Consider the following 12987-nt stretch of genomic DNA (forward strand, 5'->3'; position numbering starts at 1 on the left):
ATCATAGAATTGTAGAGTTGGGAGGAACCCTGGGGGTCATCTAGTCCAACCCCGTGCATTGCAGGAAGATGAAACCTACAACCTTGGTGTTATCAGCCCCACACTGAGCTATATGGAGGCTAACAAATGACATTCTCTCGGTCACGTTTTTTTGAAGCGGGATGGGGGTGAGGAGTCATTCAGTTACTTATACAGTATAAAGATGATTCATGAAAATAATATACAATAATTATGGAGCAAATCCTTTCCCCCAACCCTGCGCCCAGAAATGCAGTATTCACCCATTCACTTATTTGGAGTGGGGGGTGGGCGATACGGCACTCTGCACATATGCAATGGCACACTTTCGTAAACAGGCGCTGCGCAAGTCCTATCGTGAAAACAGGAAGGCTGCCAAAAACCAAAGCAAAACAACAAGCGCCACGTAGTGCTTGGACGTTGAAACTGTCTGTTCCGCTTTTAGTTTGACAGCCCTATTAGGAAGTCGACGTCCTTCTGAGTTTAGGAGGAGCGCTTGCAATGAGGGTATGTGCAGTATTTTTTCGCATTTTCCCCATTTGGGGGGTGGGGGGTGGTACCGTTAAGGTACAATAATTGGTTTTTTGAAAGGGGGTGGGGCAGGAGAAACAGGACAGGCGGGGAAAGCGTCTCCCCCCCCCTGCTTCTGCCGATTCGTCTTCTGCAGTCGTGGGGGCGAGGGGCGACCGGCTCGAGTCTTGGGTCTCCGTGTCTTTCAAAGCGAAGCCAAAGGGCGCACGGAATCGTGTCCCTGAACAATGAGAATGTGCGAGTTGTTATTAAATCGTTTAACGCTGCGTAAAGGTGCCTCTCAAGCGGAGAGAAGCAAGGACAGCTGCGGGAGCGCCAGGATCTGCTGGCCTCCTGCCATCTTGATGGCTGACTCAGCCGAGAAAGAATTTGGTTCCCTTCCTTTCCTTTCCTTCGGATTTCTTCCCATACCTCCCGTTCCCTGAGCATGACTACAAAGCTGCCAGGGTCCGCACGAAGCTGCTCCGAGTCTCTCTTCGTGTTATATACCTTCGTGTTTGTATTTATTTATTTCTCCCACCCCACCCCCCCAAAAATTCTGCCACCCCTGGAACTGTTTCCCACGGTCGTCTTTTATGCCACTAGGACGGGGAAACTCTCTTAATCTGAGGTTTTCGTTTTGTTTTGTTGCAAATTGATAATTGAAAATGCCAGACATCTGCAGTCTGAAGTTGCGCTGCCTGTTCAGAAGTTCTTTTTGTTTTCCACCTCACCCTGCTGTGCGGGCAGCCCAGGACTGAACTTGACACTGCTAGGTGGGGAGTGAAGAGAAAGTTGAAAAACTGGCCTGACCAGTTGTGGGGCTGGAAAGACCTTCACAGTCTCTCCAGTAGAGGGAGACTTTGCTCTGTCTCTAGAGAAGGAGTTGTGGTGGAGATCAGCATATAGTTTACATTTAAGAACCATATGAGGAAGAGTTTCCAGCAGGTGGTCTTCACATGGGCAATTTCTTTCTCCTTCCACAATTCCCGAGAACCTACCCCAAAGGAGGTTTGATGGGTTTGCATTAAACCTGGCCAGTGAAAATGCCCTTCTTTCTTGGGGGATAAGCAGAAATTCAAGATAATTATAATTTGTTTCATGTGCCCAAGAAAGTTGAAAGTAAAGAGGGGAACATGTTTTCTCTGCTGCTGCTGTTAGTTCCTGGCGTTCAATGTCCCACAACCTACTTTTTATTATAACCTTGGCAGATGGTGGGGGCATCGATCGCAAAAGTTCCATTGACAGTCCAAGTTGCTGTACCTTTATGTTAAGCTGTTGTAGCCCTGGCGAAAGAAAGGGGTCTGACAAGACTTCGCTAAGGAGAGGATCTTTGTCTAATGTGAGGTAGATGTTTAACCAACATAGAAGATATCTCGCCCAGGCAACAGTCTCTACCTTGTGTTGACCTCCCTCTTAGACACAAGGCTGCATTGGGTACACAACGTGGGACAGCAAAAATCTTAAAAAGGAAAGCTCCCTGCACACGTTCTACCAGCTGGGTAAACCCTGGCAGCCAGACTGGAATTCCATAGAGCAATTGAGCTATTATTTTGGCGTTGAAGACCTTGAGGGCAGAGGGGATATGCGAATGACCTCTTGTTACGAAAAGTCACATTATGGCCTGCACAGACATCTTACTGGCATTCACTGCCATAGCACGGTGCAAGGACCATAGAAGCCTATGTTGGAATGTAATTCCCAGATAGTTAAATAAAATACATGCTGGATGGGTTTTCCACCAAATACCCAGCTATAGCTCTTGTGTGAATTCCCAAAAACCATTATTTTGCTTTTATCAAAGTTCATGCACAATTTCATTCTGGACAGATAGTCAATACAGGAATTTAACAATCGTTTTAGACCAATTCTTGTCCGTGAAAGCATATCTGTGCATAGGAGGATGGAGATAGATAGACAGATAGATAGACAGGAACATTGTGATGGAAACCAAAGCGCACAGAAACACTGTTTACCTTCCTGTCGCAGCGGTACCTATTTATCTACTTGCACTGGTGTGCTTTCAAACTGCTAGGTTGGCAGGAGCTGGGACAAAGCAACAGGAGCTCACTCCGTTGCGGGGATTCAAACCACTGACCTTCTGATTGGCAAGCCCAAGGGGCTCAAGTGGGTTTATTTTATTTTTGCTGGCTCCTTCGATACAGTCTACATCTGATCACCAGATCCCTTTGTATACCTGAGATATTTAACTGGCAGATCCCACTTGCAGCCAGTGATGTGGGTTGACCTGGAGAACATTCTATGCAAATTATGTTATTTGCACAGGATAATGTACATAGGAAAATGTACTGGTGTCCTAGACAGTGAGCTAATTTAGCGTGTTTTCAGTTGTACCTCAGAACTCATATGGAATCTGTTCCAGAAGTCGGTTCAACTTCCAAAACGTTTGGAAACCAAGGCTCAGCTTCCGATTGGCTGCAGAAAGCTCCTGCAGCCAATTGGAAGCCACAGAACCCATGTTGGACATTTGGGTTCCAAAAGAACACTCGCAAACCGGAACACTCACTTCTGGGTTTGTGGCATTTGGGAGCCAAAAGTTCGAATTGCAAGGCGTTCGACTTTCGAGGTATGACTGTCTTTTACTTACATTTTACTAATATGAAAAAACTTTGAAACCAGTGAAGATATGACACGGGAAATTCTCCAGACCACATCATGGCATACAGTAGGACGCCTCTATCCCACTCTGCCCTGCCCTGCCCATTTCCAGCGCGGCTTCAGTGCAGAAGGCAGTCCTCAAGTGTGTACTTGCCACATCCAGTGCTGCACTAGAAAAACAAATGAACACTGCAAGATAGCAGAGTGTGACAGAGATATGGGGCTTGGGCTGAAGGGGGTCACGGAGTTCAGGAGGTTGTTTCAGGAATTAAAAAATAAAAATACTTGGACATTTAATTTACAAAGTTATATATATATATATGTCTGCATATCTAAGGAGTCCCCTGAGCATTTAGAAGCTACCACCTAATTTTTAGATTGCCCTGTTTCCAAACTGATAGGAACTTACGGCTCATGTGCACTAATAGGGGGAATGATGATTACTTGGGACAGCAGCTCTCCCTCATGAAGCCTTTGTGGTTCAGGGAAATAAAAATGGTCTATCATATTAGCATATGGCTGGCTTTCACAGGTTAGAACAAAATGGCTTCTTTTTCACAAATCCACCTAAATTCAGCGGTGCACATTTCAGAGCGAACTTGACCAGATTTCACAACTCCACAACCAGCTCCAGTTCCTGGAAGAGGCAGTGGGAACCTGTGGAAACAGAGAAAACCTCTAGTCAGTAATTTTACAATGCATGAAGCCCCGTGCAGGATTAGACCAAAGGTATATCTTGTCCAGGAACAGGGACCAGCCATTTGTCTGGAACTTGAGAAGAGCTGCCAACAGACTCCAGCAGGTGTCTATCAACTGATGCCATTATGTCAGATGGTCCTGTCCACCTATGGAAGTTGGACCACAAGGTGATAAGAGAAGAATTTGGCCCGCTGGACCAAGAAAGGTTCCCCTGATCCAGTCCATCCAGCCTAGTGTCTCTGAGAAGCTCCTGAGGATTTTCCTTCTGCTCCCCAAATCTGATACTGCATCTAAAACACAGCAGTCTGAATTAGTGGTCACAACTAATCACTGTCTGCAGTCTATCCTCCAATCATTTATTTAATCCTGTTTCTCCAAGACATATAATCTCCAAATTGGGAAATTCAGATTAGCTATAGCCATGGATAACAGTAATCAACCGTGAAAGCTAACCTGAACTTCCCAGTTTGCAATTTTAACCCCACAAACATCTAATCTCCTAACTGAGGGACTAAGATGACAGAAGAGTGGCCATAGTAATTTTAGAGGAAAATCACAATGTGCCCTTGGAAGAAGTCTCACTTGCTCAAGCCTGATTGTCTGAATGTACCTCATGAGGCCTGGCCCACAATTTGAGGACCTTGTACTGTGCTTGTTGTGTGTAAACGTGCAGAGCTGCGATAGGTTCATGTTCCCAATATCTCACAGTCCATGTCCACATTCCTCCCCCTACCATGGTAGGCTGGTGCTAAAGGAACCTGTGAAGCGTGAGCTACTTTTCTTTAGGAAAAAGTTAATTTTGCTACGATCTGAGAAAAGGTGGAAGAACTGCAAAGGAAATACTGTGGGTGTCCCATAAAAGGAGAGCAAACAAAGCATTGCAATTCCACACTAAACACCAAGTTTGAAGCTATTGAAATTTGGTGTGTGGAGTGCGGCTTGTGAATTTGGTTAGAGTAGGCATTACTTGTTGCGCTCTCGCTCTCTCTCTCTCTCTCTCTCTCTCACACACACACACACACACACACACACACAGATTTGTAGAGGAGAAAATAATAAAGATACTTATTATAGGAGGTACATAAAACTTGGAAAAGAAAAATACTAGTTCTAAGCTAACAGTGTAGAGAAGACAAAAGCACTAATATGGAAATGAGGCATCTGCAATTCAGAGAAAGGTATTACTGTACAGGAAAGGTTGTGTTTGTACAAATGTAGGAAAACACTTACAAGGCTTGATTTAAGGCCGAGCCTTCCACCCAGGTCCAGGTGTTGCGCAGATGTGTAACATTAAGTCCAATCCAGACAGGATATTTCTCTTGAGTGAAGTCCTGTATGAATTCCTGTCAATAACACAAGGGAATTTGTAATTCTGCTAGTGTTCTTGTTTCTTTGTCAAAAACTGTTGAGCAGGGATGGTTCAGTTTCAGTTTCTCTGTGTCTAATTTTTTCCAACCTTCAACACAGTTCTCTACATTTTCACATCAGTGTTTTGGGTGTGTGAATTTCTTCTAATATACCTATTTTAGAAGCAGTTTTGCCTAATGCATACATTTTTTTTTTTTGCAAAGGAAGCTTCCCTAATACAGTGCATTTTTTATTTTTATTAATGCATGCATTTTTATGCAAGGTTCATAATGCATGCTTCATAACTCCATTTTTGTACACAGCACTTGACGGATGACCTGCATTGCAAAATCCATAGTCATGTTGTTTTCCCTACCATTTGTGCCCAATCCCGGACCACGAGCATTTGAGATCTCTTCCTGGAACAGTCGTTGTAGCCCCGAAGCCATTGCCATTTCTCTTTAGAAAGCCAGTAGCACTTCCCCTCCCGTGCAACCCAGTTGTTTGGACAGAGCTTACACCTGGCACTTTCTATAAGCAGGAAAAAAGAGAAAGAAAAGGCATTTGGTTATTTTAGTCTAGTCATCATTTCAGCTCTTTACATACAGTGGTACCATGGTTCTCAAATCTGTTCCGGAAGTCTGCTCCAAAACCAAAGCGTTCCAAAACCAAGGTGCGCTTCCCCATAGAAAGTCATGCAAAATGGATTAATCTGTTCGAGACTTTTAAAAACAATCCCTAAAACAGCAATTTAATATGAATTTTACTATCTAATGAGACTATTGATACATAAAATGAAAGCAATTCATTGAAAATGAAAAAAATGAAACCAAAAATGTACCGCAGTCACACAATCAATCAATCAATCAATCAATCAATCAATCAATCAGTAGCTGAACTAGGTTCCACACAGTCACAAAAACAAAACAAAAAAGAGCTGCAAAAACAAAAAGACAGACCTCAGTGTGGCACTCAAATCAGAAGCATAACGCTCAAAACGGAGCATGTTCAGCTCCCGGAAAAAGTTCGCAAACCGGAACAGTTACTTCTGGGTTTGCAGTGTTTGGGTTCCAAGTTGTTTGAGTACCAAGGCGTTTGAGAACCAAGGTACCACTGTATTATGATTGTTCACACAAATGAAGACTGAACCAATACTCCATGCTCTGGTAGCTGCAAGGTGCTCTATGTGAAGCTCCCCTGAAAACTGTTTGGGAAACTACAGAATGCAGCAGCCAGATTGCTGCTGGGGATGGCTGTGAGAAGGAGCATGAAGCAGCCACACGGCTTGACTATTAGTGTTCAATCCCAATTCAGGGTGCACAGGTTAGTTTCAGAAGTCCTAAAGGATGTGGGACTCAAATATCTCACTATTTTCAGCTCCGTCCCTACATAAGAACCTCATTTTCACTAATGTTTCAGGCATCGCAGGAGGAAGAGATGGGAGCTTACCTGTAAATGGCTCACACAGGTGAATGGCCATCTGTTCAGAACAGGGGCTTCTATCTGCTCTCGTTGGGCTTCTCAAGGTTCCTGCTTCATCCTCAGTAGCATTGGCAGCTGTTCCACAAGTTTCACCTTTCCATAAGCCTCTCTCCAAAGCTTGAGCCGCAGAGGGGCAGATGATACCAGAAAGCCATTTTACAATAAATAGCAGTGCGAGGCAGCACAAAGCAAGTGTTATCTCACAATTTCAAATGCATCCCCCCCCCCATCTCTTTCTTTGTTGCCAGAAATATTGTGAACCACCCGGATATCTTCAGATGAAGGGCAGTATATAAATTTAATACAATTAAATTAAATCCAGGCTTTTAGAGAAGTGGGGTTCTTGCATAAAAGTGCTCAATCCATGACAACTGCACAACCAGAATCTTGCCAGTAGGGGACTGAATCTCGCCCAAAAATAGTGACAGTCAGGAAGTGCCCTTAGACAACAATCACTGGATGTCTAACATCTGAGGCCTAAAATGAATTGGGTGGTGGGAAACTGAAGTGGAGAAACTGCAGGAAAACTCACCTCCTGCTGCTTCCCCCCCAAAAAATACTGTTCTTCAGGCCATTTCCTCCTTTCTGGATGCAAACCTCTGCTGCAAGTTAAATATGATGGGAGCAGCAAGGGTTAAGCCATCCCTTTTTACCTGCTATACCTCTCTATTCCCTCCCACCATCAAAGGCAGGGAGCCAAACTGAACCATTATTTGAAAATCTTTATTTAACCCTCCCAGCCTTGCAAGCCTCCAGATGATGGGGTTGCAGATGCATGTCGCACTGCACTCCCTCATCCCCAAATACCGACTTATTTATTTAATATAGTCCACCTTTCTTTCAAACTGGGATTCACGGCGGCTTTAGAAACATCATTATAAAATGCAAAGTAATAAACCAATAGTTAAAAATACATTAAGACACACTCAGAACCAGCACTAAAGTGCAGTTTGCTCTGGCAGCAGCTAGGTGGTCAACATCATCTGCACTTCAGTTTTCAGTGGTCTGTCTGATTAATAAGGTCTTAACCTGCCAGAGGAAGGGAAACAAAGAGGAAGTCCTTCTAGCCCAAGCATGTACATTTTTTCCGGTGGTAAAATCGTAAAAATAGTTCAACAACTTCAATCCTAAAAAAAGGTCAACAACTTTGGTGGTCAGCCCTTTGGTTCACTTCATCAAATTTGGCCCTCTTTGAAAAAATCTAGACACCCCTGGTCTAGCCTCTCGCTTATGGGGGGAGCTTTTAATCACGTACCCCCAATTCCAACAAGACTGCTGCCTTTTGGATCCTATTGTTCTAGGACCAATCAGACTGCTGCAGTTTGGATCCTATTCAACTCAGTACATAACAAATAACCACTAATGTGAGGTGTAGATAGAGCACCAGAGAGATGATTTGAAGGATGAAAGAATAGACACTCACAAATGTTTCTTCCCTCCTTGAAAGAAAGGGAACTACCCCCCAAAAAAACCCCACAGAGGTGAAGTAGATGACCCTCACGGTCATAACTCTATGTTATCTTCAACTTTTTTTGGGGGGGGGAAGGGATAAAATAGAAAAAAGCTGACTTAACTAGGAAGCTGTAATGCCTGCAACGCTCAACAGTGCAGTTTTGTTATATTGTCTTAGAAGGGGTTTGACTACATTGGTTGCCATTAACAGTGCATGTACTTCACAAATCACCACTGCACCACTGCTCAGGGCAAACACATACTCTTAAGGCTGCAATGAAACATTATGATAGTCATGTGTCTTTTGCCCAAAGCAGCAAACTTGAGTTTTCCCTCTCTCTCTCTCAACATCTTATACAGTGCCCCACCTCCCTGCTTCCTTGGTTGACCCTTGCCTGGACTGAAAAACACTTTGCATGCAACAAGCCTACCGTAATATTTTGCATTACTAGACGTCACCAGGGAGAGGGAGAGAATTAGGCACTGCGTTTCAGCTTTGGGCAGAGGCACCTCACACCCTGAGCTCTAGACCAGGGGTCGGCAGACTTTTTCAGCAGGGGGCCGGTCCACTGTCCCTCAGACCTTGGGGGGGGCAGACTATTTTTTGTGGGGGCGGGGCGGTGAACGAATTCCTATGCCCTACAAATAACCCAGAGATGCATTTTAAATAAAAGCACACATTCTACTCATGTAAAAACACACTGATTCCTGGACCGTCCACGGGCCAGATTGAGAAGGCAATTGGGCCGGATCCGGCCCCCGAGCCTTAGTTTGCCTACCCATGCTCTAGTCTGATGGTCAGCACAGCCAGCCTTTATTTGGGTGGGCACACCCCCCTTCCAGCTGTCTGAAGGCCTGCCACCCTGAGACCAACGCCTCACCTCGCCTCATGGGCAAGCCGGCCCTGAGAGTCAGACGACCTCTATCTAAACTGAGAAAATACCAAGTGCTCTAGTTTAAGATGATCCACCTTTCCTGTACATTTACTGGGGTAGGGCACACAAATCCCCTTCGTTGTCTCCCCCTCCCCTCACTCTGAATATTATTTCTGTTTTCCCCCAGAGTTTTGATCAAGGAACTGTGCACTATACATGCCATGTGGTTTTAAAATAAAGGGTTTTTGGGTTTGTTTGTTTGTTTGTTTTTTGGAAAACGAAGACAGACATCTAAGAACTTACCAAACACGATCAGCGCAATCATGGCCGAACCCAGAATGACACAGGTTGCCCCTAATATCCCCAGTGAGATTTTGTACTGAGCGATTAGCCTAGAATTGCCTGCAAGAATTCAATGTGGAGTGAGGAAACTTAACCACAGTTCTGACCCTTGGCAGCTAATCCCCTCCCCCCCAGCATACATATTCAACGCAGCACTAAGATTGCCCTGTCTCAGCTTGAGTCTGACCAAATGCGGGAGGCAGTGGAAGACAGAAGTGCCTGGCGTGCTCTGGTCCATGGGGTCACCAAGAATCGGACACAACTAAACGACTAAACAACAACAACATCCTGGAAACAACCGTATGTCCTGAATCAGAAACAATCATTATATTCAGGACAGAGAAGCTGTTGTTGTAAGCATGCCTTATTGGCTCTCTGCAGGGGCTTCCACGCACTAAGGTTTTGCAATGTCTGACGGGCACGGACAGAGGAGACGTAAGAACATACCAGAAAACCCTGTTATGCAGTTTGCAAGCAGCATATGAGCACAATACCACTCTCTCCACTTGTAATCTCCAGTAACTGGTACCCAGAGGTAGACCATAGCAGCTATTATTATTATTATTATTATTATTATTATTATTATATAATAATATTATAATAATAATAATAATAATAATAATAATAATAATAATAATAATATAAACAAATTTAAAGAATGCATCACAGTATAAAGTCATCAAAGCAATCTCCGTGATTAAAAATAAAGCCAAACACAAAACACAGGTTCTGAAAACAATAAAACTTGCAATGCAACACAATTTCATCAGATACAAAAGGAATCTTCCATAAAGGACTGGGTTAAAACCTTCCCAAACAAAGTCTTCAGTAGGTGACTGAACATTATCACACATAGCATTATCTATCTGATTTTGGCTGGTATCTGATTCCAGAGAGCAGGAGCTGCAGCACTAAAAGCCTGGTTTCTAGTCCAGGCTAAGCACACCTCTGGAGTGCATGATACTTTCAGCAGTGCCCCATCTGAGGAGCGCAGTTTCTGGGCAGGACAGGGAAGGGAAGGGAAGGGAAGGGAAGGGATACAACAGGCCAGAAGTTCCCTCAGATATCTTGGTCCCTTCTAGGGCATTGCAATTTGTGTCACATCTAACTTCCTCTGGTGAGTGCTGGAAGGAATATTATTGTAATTTGCAGTTGGACAGCAATGAATGTTGCATTTGTGCAGCTGATAGACAAGAAGCAACGCAAGAGGCTTCAGCCGACTTTGTGGGCCCAAGGCTGTTTTAAGAAATCACACTGCCAGCATGCATTCATTCCTGCTCCCCCTGTTCAACCTGTACAGTACTTTTAGAAATAGTAGTTTATCACAAAACAGTACCACAAGTATCTAGCACTCTGGCCTCAAGATTAATAAATGATGATGATGATGGTGATGATGATGATAACAACAACAACTTGACCCTGTCAAAAATTGCGCTGAAAGTGTGCAGAGCAGACAGTGCATTATATTCAGAAGTATATCAACTGCTCTAGACTAGCCTTGCTTTTGTCCAGATTCTCCTGCCTCAAAGACACGGCCAGCTCTAGACCTTATTATTTCTTAAAGCCACAACAGTCTCCACCGTGTCTCAATTCTCCAAAGGAACACAGACCCCAGGTGAATGCCTGGAACCCCATGGCCTCTGGCCATCCCTCAGCAGAGAGCGCACGACTGTTGTAACATTATTATATTTCTTAGGTACTCTTATTGCAAGGTACCTCAAAGTGGCTCACGTTTAAATAAATTACAAACACCAATGAAAACCTAAAAACACAACCATACAAATTTTAACAGTGAAAAGCATGATTAAAAAGACACTACTGCTAGTTGCCACTGGCAGCCTTATCCTCCATGATTTTGTTTAATACCCTTTCAAAGCCATCCAAGTTTTGAAGGCGTGGATTCTATAATTTCAATATGCACTGTCCCTTTGTCTGTCCTGAATCTCCCAACATCCAGCTTTATTGGATGAACCCTAGTTCTTAGATTAGGAGAGGAGAACTTTGTAAATTTTCTTTATGTTATGTGCCTGTATTCATGACCTTGCCTTCTTTTTCTACCGGCCCTCCAGATCATTATGTTTCCCCCTTTTGGTTCCCTTTCCAGATGGCCAATATCAAATAACAAGCAATGTCAGCCTCTCCCTAGCTGCCACTGATGCCACTGATGTTGTGAATTTTAACACAAACATAAATAATAAAAAAGATTAGCACAACACTGTCATGCAAAGTATGAAATAAAATGAACCTTATGCCCAACTGCTCCCTGCTCTCTGGATTTACTGCTAAGCAGCTTACAAAGTATCAAACTCACTTACGCAGAGTGGTATTCGACAAAAGGTTACTCAGAGTAGACCCACTGAAATTAATGCACATGACCAAGGCTATCCTCCTAAGCCCACTTTCACCTGGAAAGTAAACTCCATTGAATTCAGCAGAACTTACTCCTCAGTAGACACGGTTAGGTTTGCGGTGCATAAATTGCAACGAATCTACATTGAGTAAAAACTTAGTTGAATACAACCAACAAAATATGAACTAGCAGTGATACCCCAAAAAGTGGCTCAAACCTAATTCAGAGAGGGTTGTGTGCCCCAGAGAAGGGCACTGTTTAATAATAATATAAAAGTGCAAACGAAGATTTTTTTTCTATTAAAAATACCCCATACCTTGCGTCCTCTTAGCTTCTGCCCAGCGTGCAGAGTTTTTATTACTTGCCTGGGGACTTAACGCCATGTAGCCGTCTTCATCTTCCATGGCTCCAAATGGTTAAATCTCAAGAGACCTATGAAAAAGAATGCGCTTGACTAGATGCTGGCTAGTTCTCTTGAATGTGGGGCTCAGGGTTGCAAAGGAAATGCAAGCACCCTTTCCGGCGTCTCAACTGTGAAACCACAGGTAAGGTCTTAAAAAGTGACCATAATAGATAATAATCTAACACAGTATATAGCAGGCAAGGTCTAGCACTTTTCTTGGGTACCAGATCTCAAATGCATATGCAGGCTGCCAATATAGCAGTATTCAAAAGCACACTGGCCGCGACTGGCAGCAACGCTAGAAGCCACTGAGAGCCTCATCCTTCCTGAATTCATCTAGTCCTCTTTTTAAGCCATCCATGTTGGTGGCCATATATTTGTTTCTTGCTCTTCCACCCAGGAGCTCGAGGTTGTCTATTTTCCTCCCCTCTCCTCCTGCCTTTTATATTTGCACATTGCAACAGCCTGCGAGGCAGGCTAGACTAAGCTAATGGATGTAGATGGCACAGCAGCTCTTGCCAACAGATGCAGGGATGCAGGGAGCCTAATCCACATACCGTGTTCCAGGAGCAGAAAATCCTGTTGCAGTTTCCATCCAGCGCCTCCTAACTAGAACCTGGCAATTAGAGAAAGCTACCTATTGTTAGCAACTCTGAATGGCTTGCTAAAGCAATCAACAAGCCTCCTGTTCTAGCGTTTTGCCACAGGACAGCTCGACTTGGACATCCTGCAGTATAATTTATATCACTAAATGAACAAAACCAAAACCCAGGATCTCATATCCAGTACACAGGTAAAACCAGTGTGTTTTTTCCCCTTAAAAAAAATATGTTTAGGGGTACTCTCACTTTCCTACTCATACTGAAATACTGCCCCTCAATTAGGCCAAA

At 43.8% G+C, this 12987-nt stretch overlaps 1 protein-coding gene across 1 annotated transcript; it reads right to left on the reverse strand.

Annotated features, from left to right (window-relative positions):
* Positions 1 to 1428: 1428 nt before the first annotated feature.
* LOC128408654 (killer cell lectin-like receptor subfamily F member 1) lies at positions 1429 to 12728 on the reverse strand. The gene is made up of 6 exons (XM_053378638.1): positions 12011 to 12728; positions 9306 to 9404; positions 6643 to 6792; positions 5570 to 5724; positions 5077 to 5189; positions 1429 to 3804 (listed from the first exon to the last, which is right to left on the reverse strand). Exons 1-6 carry the CDS (start codon positions 12096 to 12098, stop codon positions 3681 to 3683), a joined length of 729 nt encoding a protein of 242 aa, XP_053234613.1. The 5' UTR covers positions 12099 to 12728; the 3' UTR covers positions 1429 to 3680.
* Between the last annotated feature and the right edge of the window lie 259 nt (positions 12729 to 12987).

The sequence above is a fragment of the Podarcis raffonei genome, chromosome 2 (assembly GCF_027172205.1).
Source record: "Podarcis raffonei isolate rPodRaf1 chromosome 2, rPodRaf1.pri, whole genome shotgun sequence".
In the NCBI taxonomy this organism is placed as follows: Eukaryota; Metazoa; Chordata; class Lepidosauria; order Squamata; family Lacertidae; genus Podarcis; species Podarcis raffonei.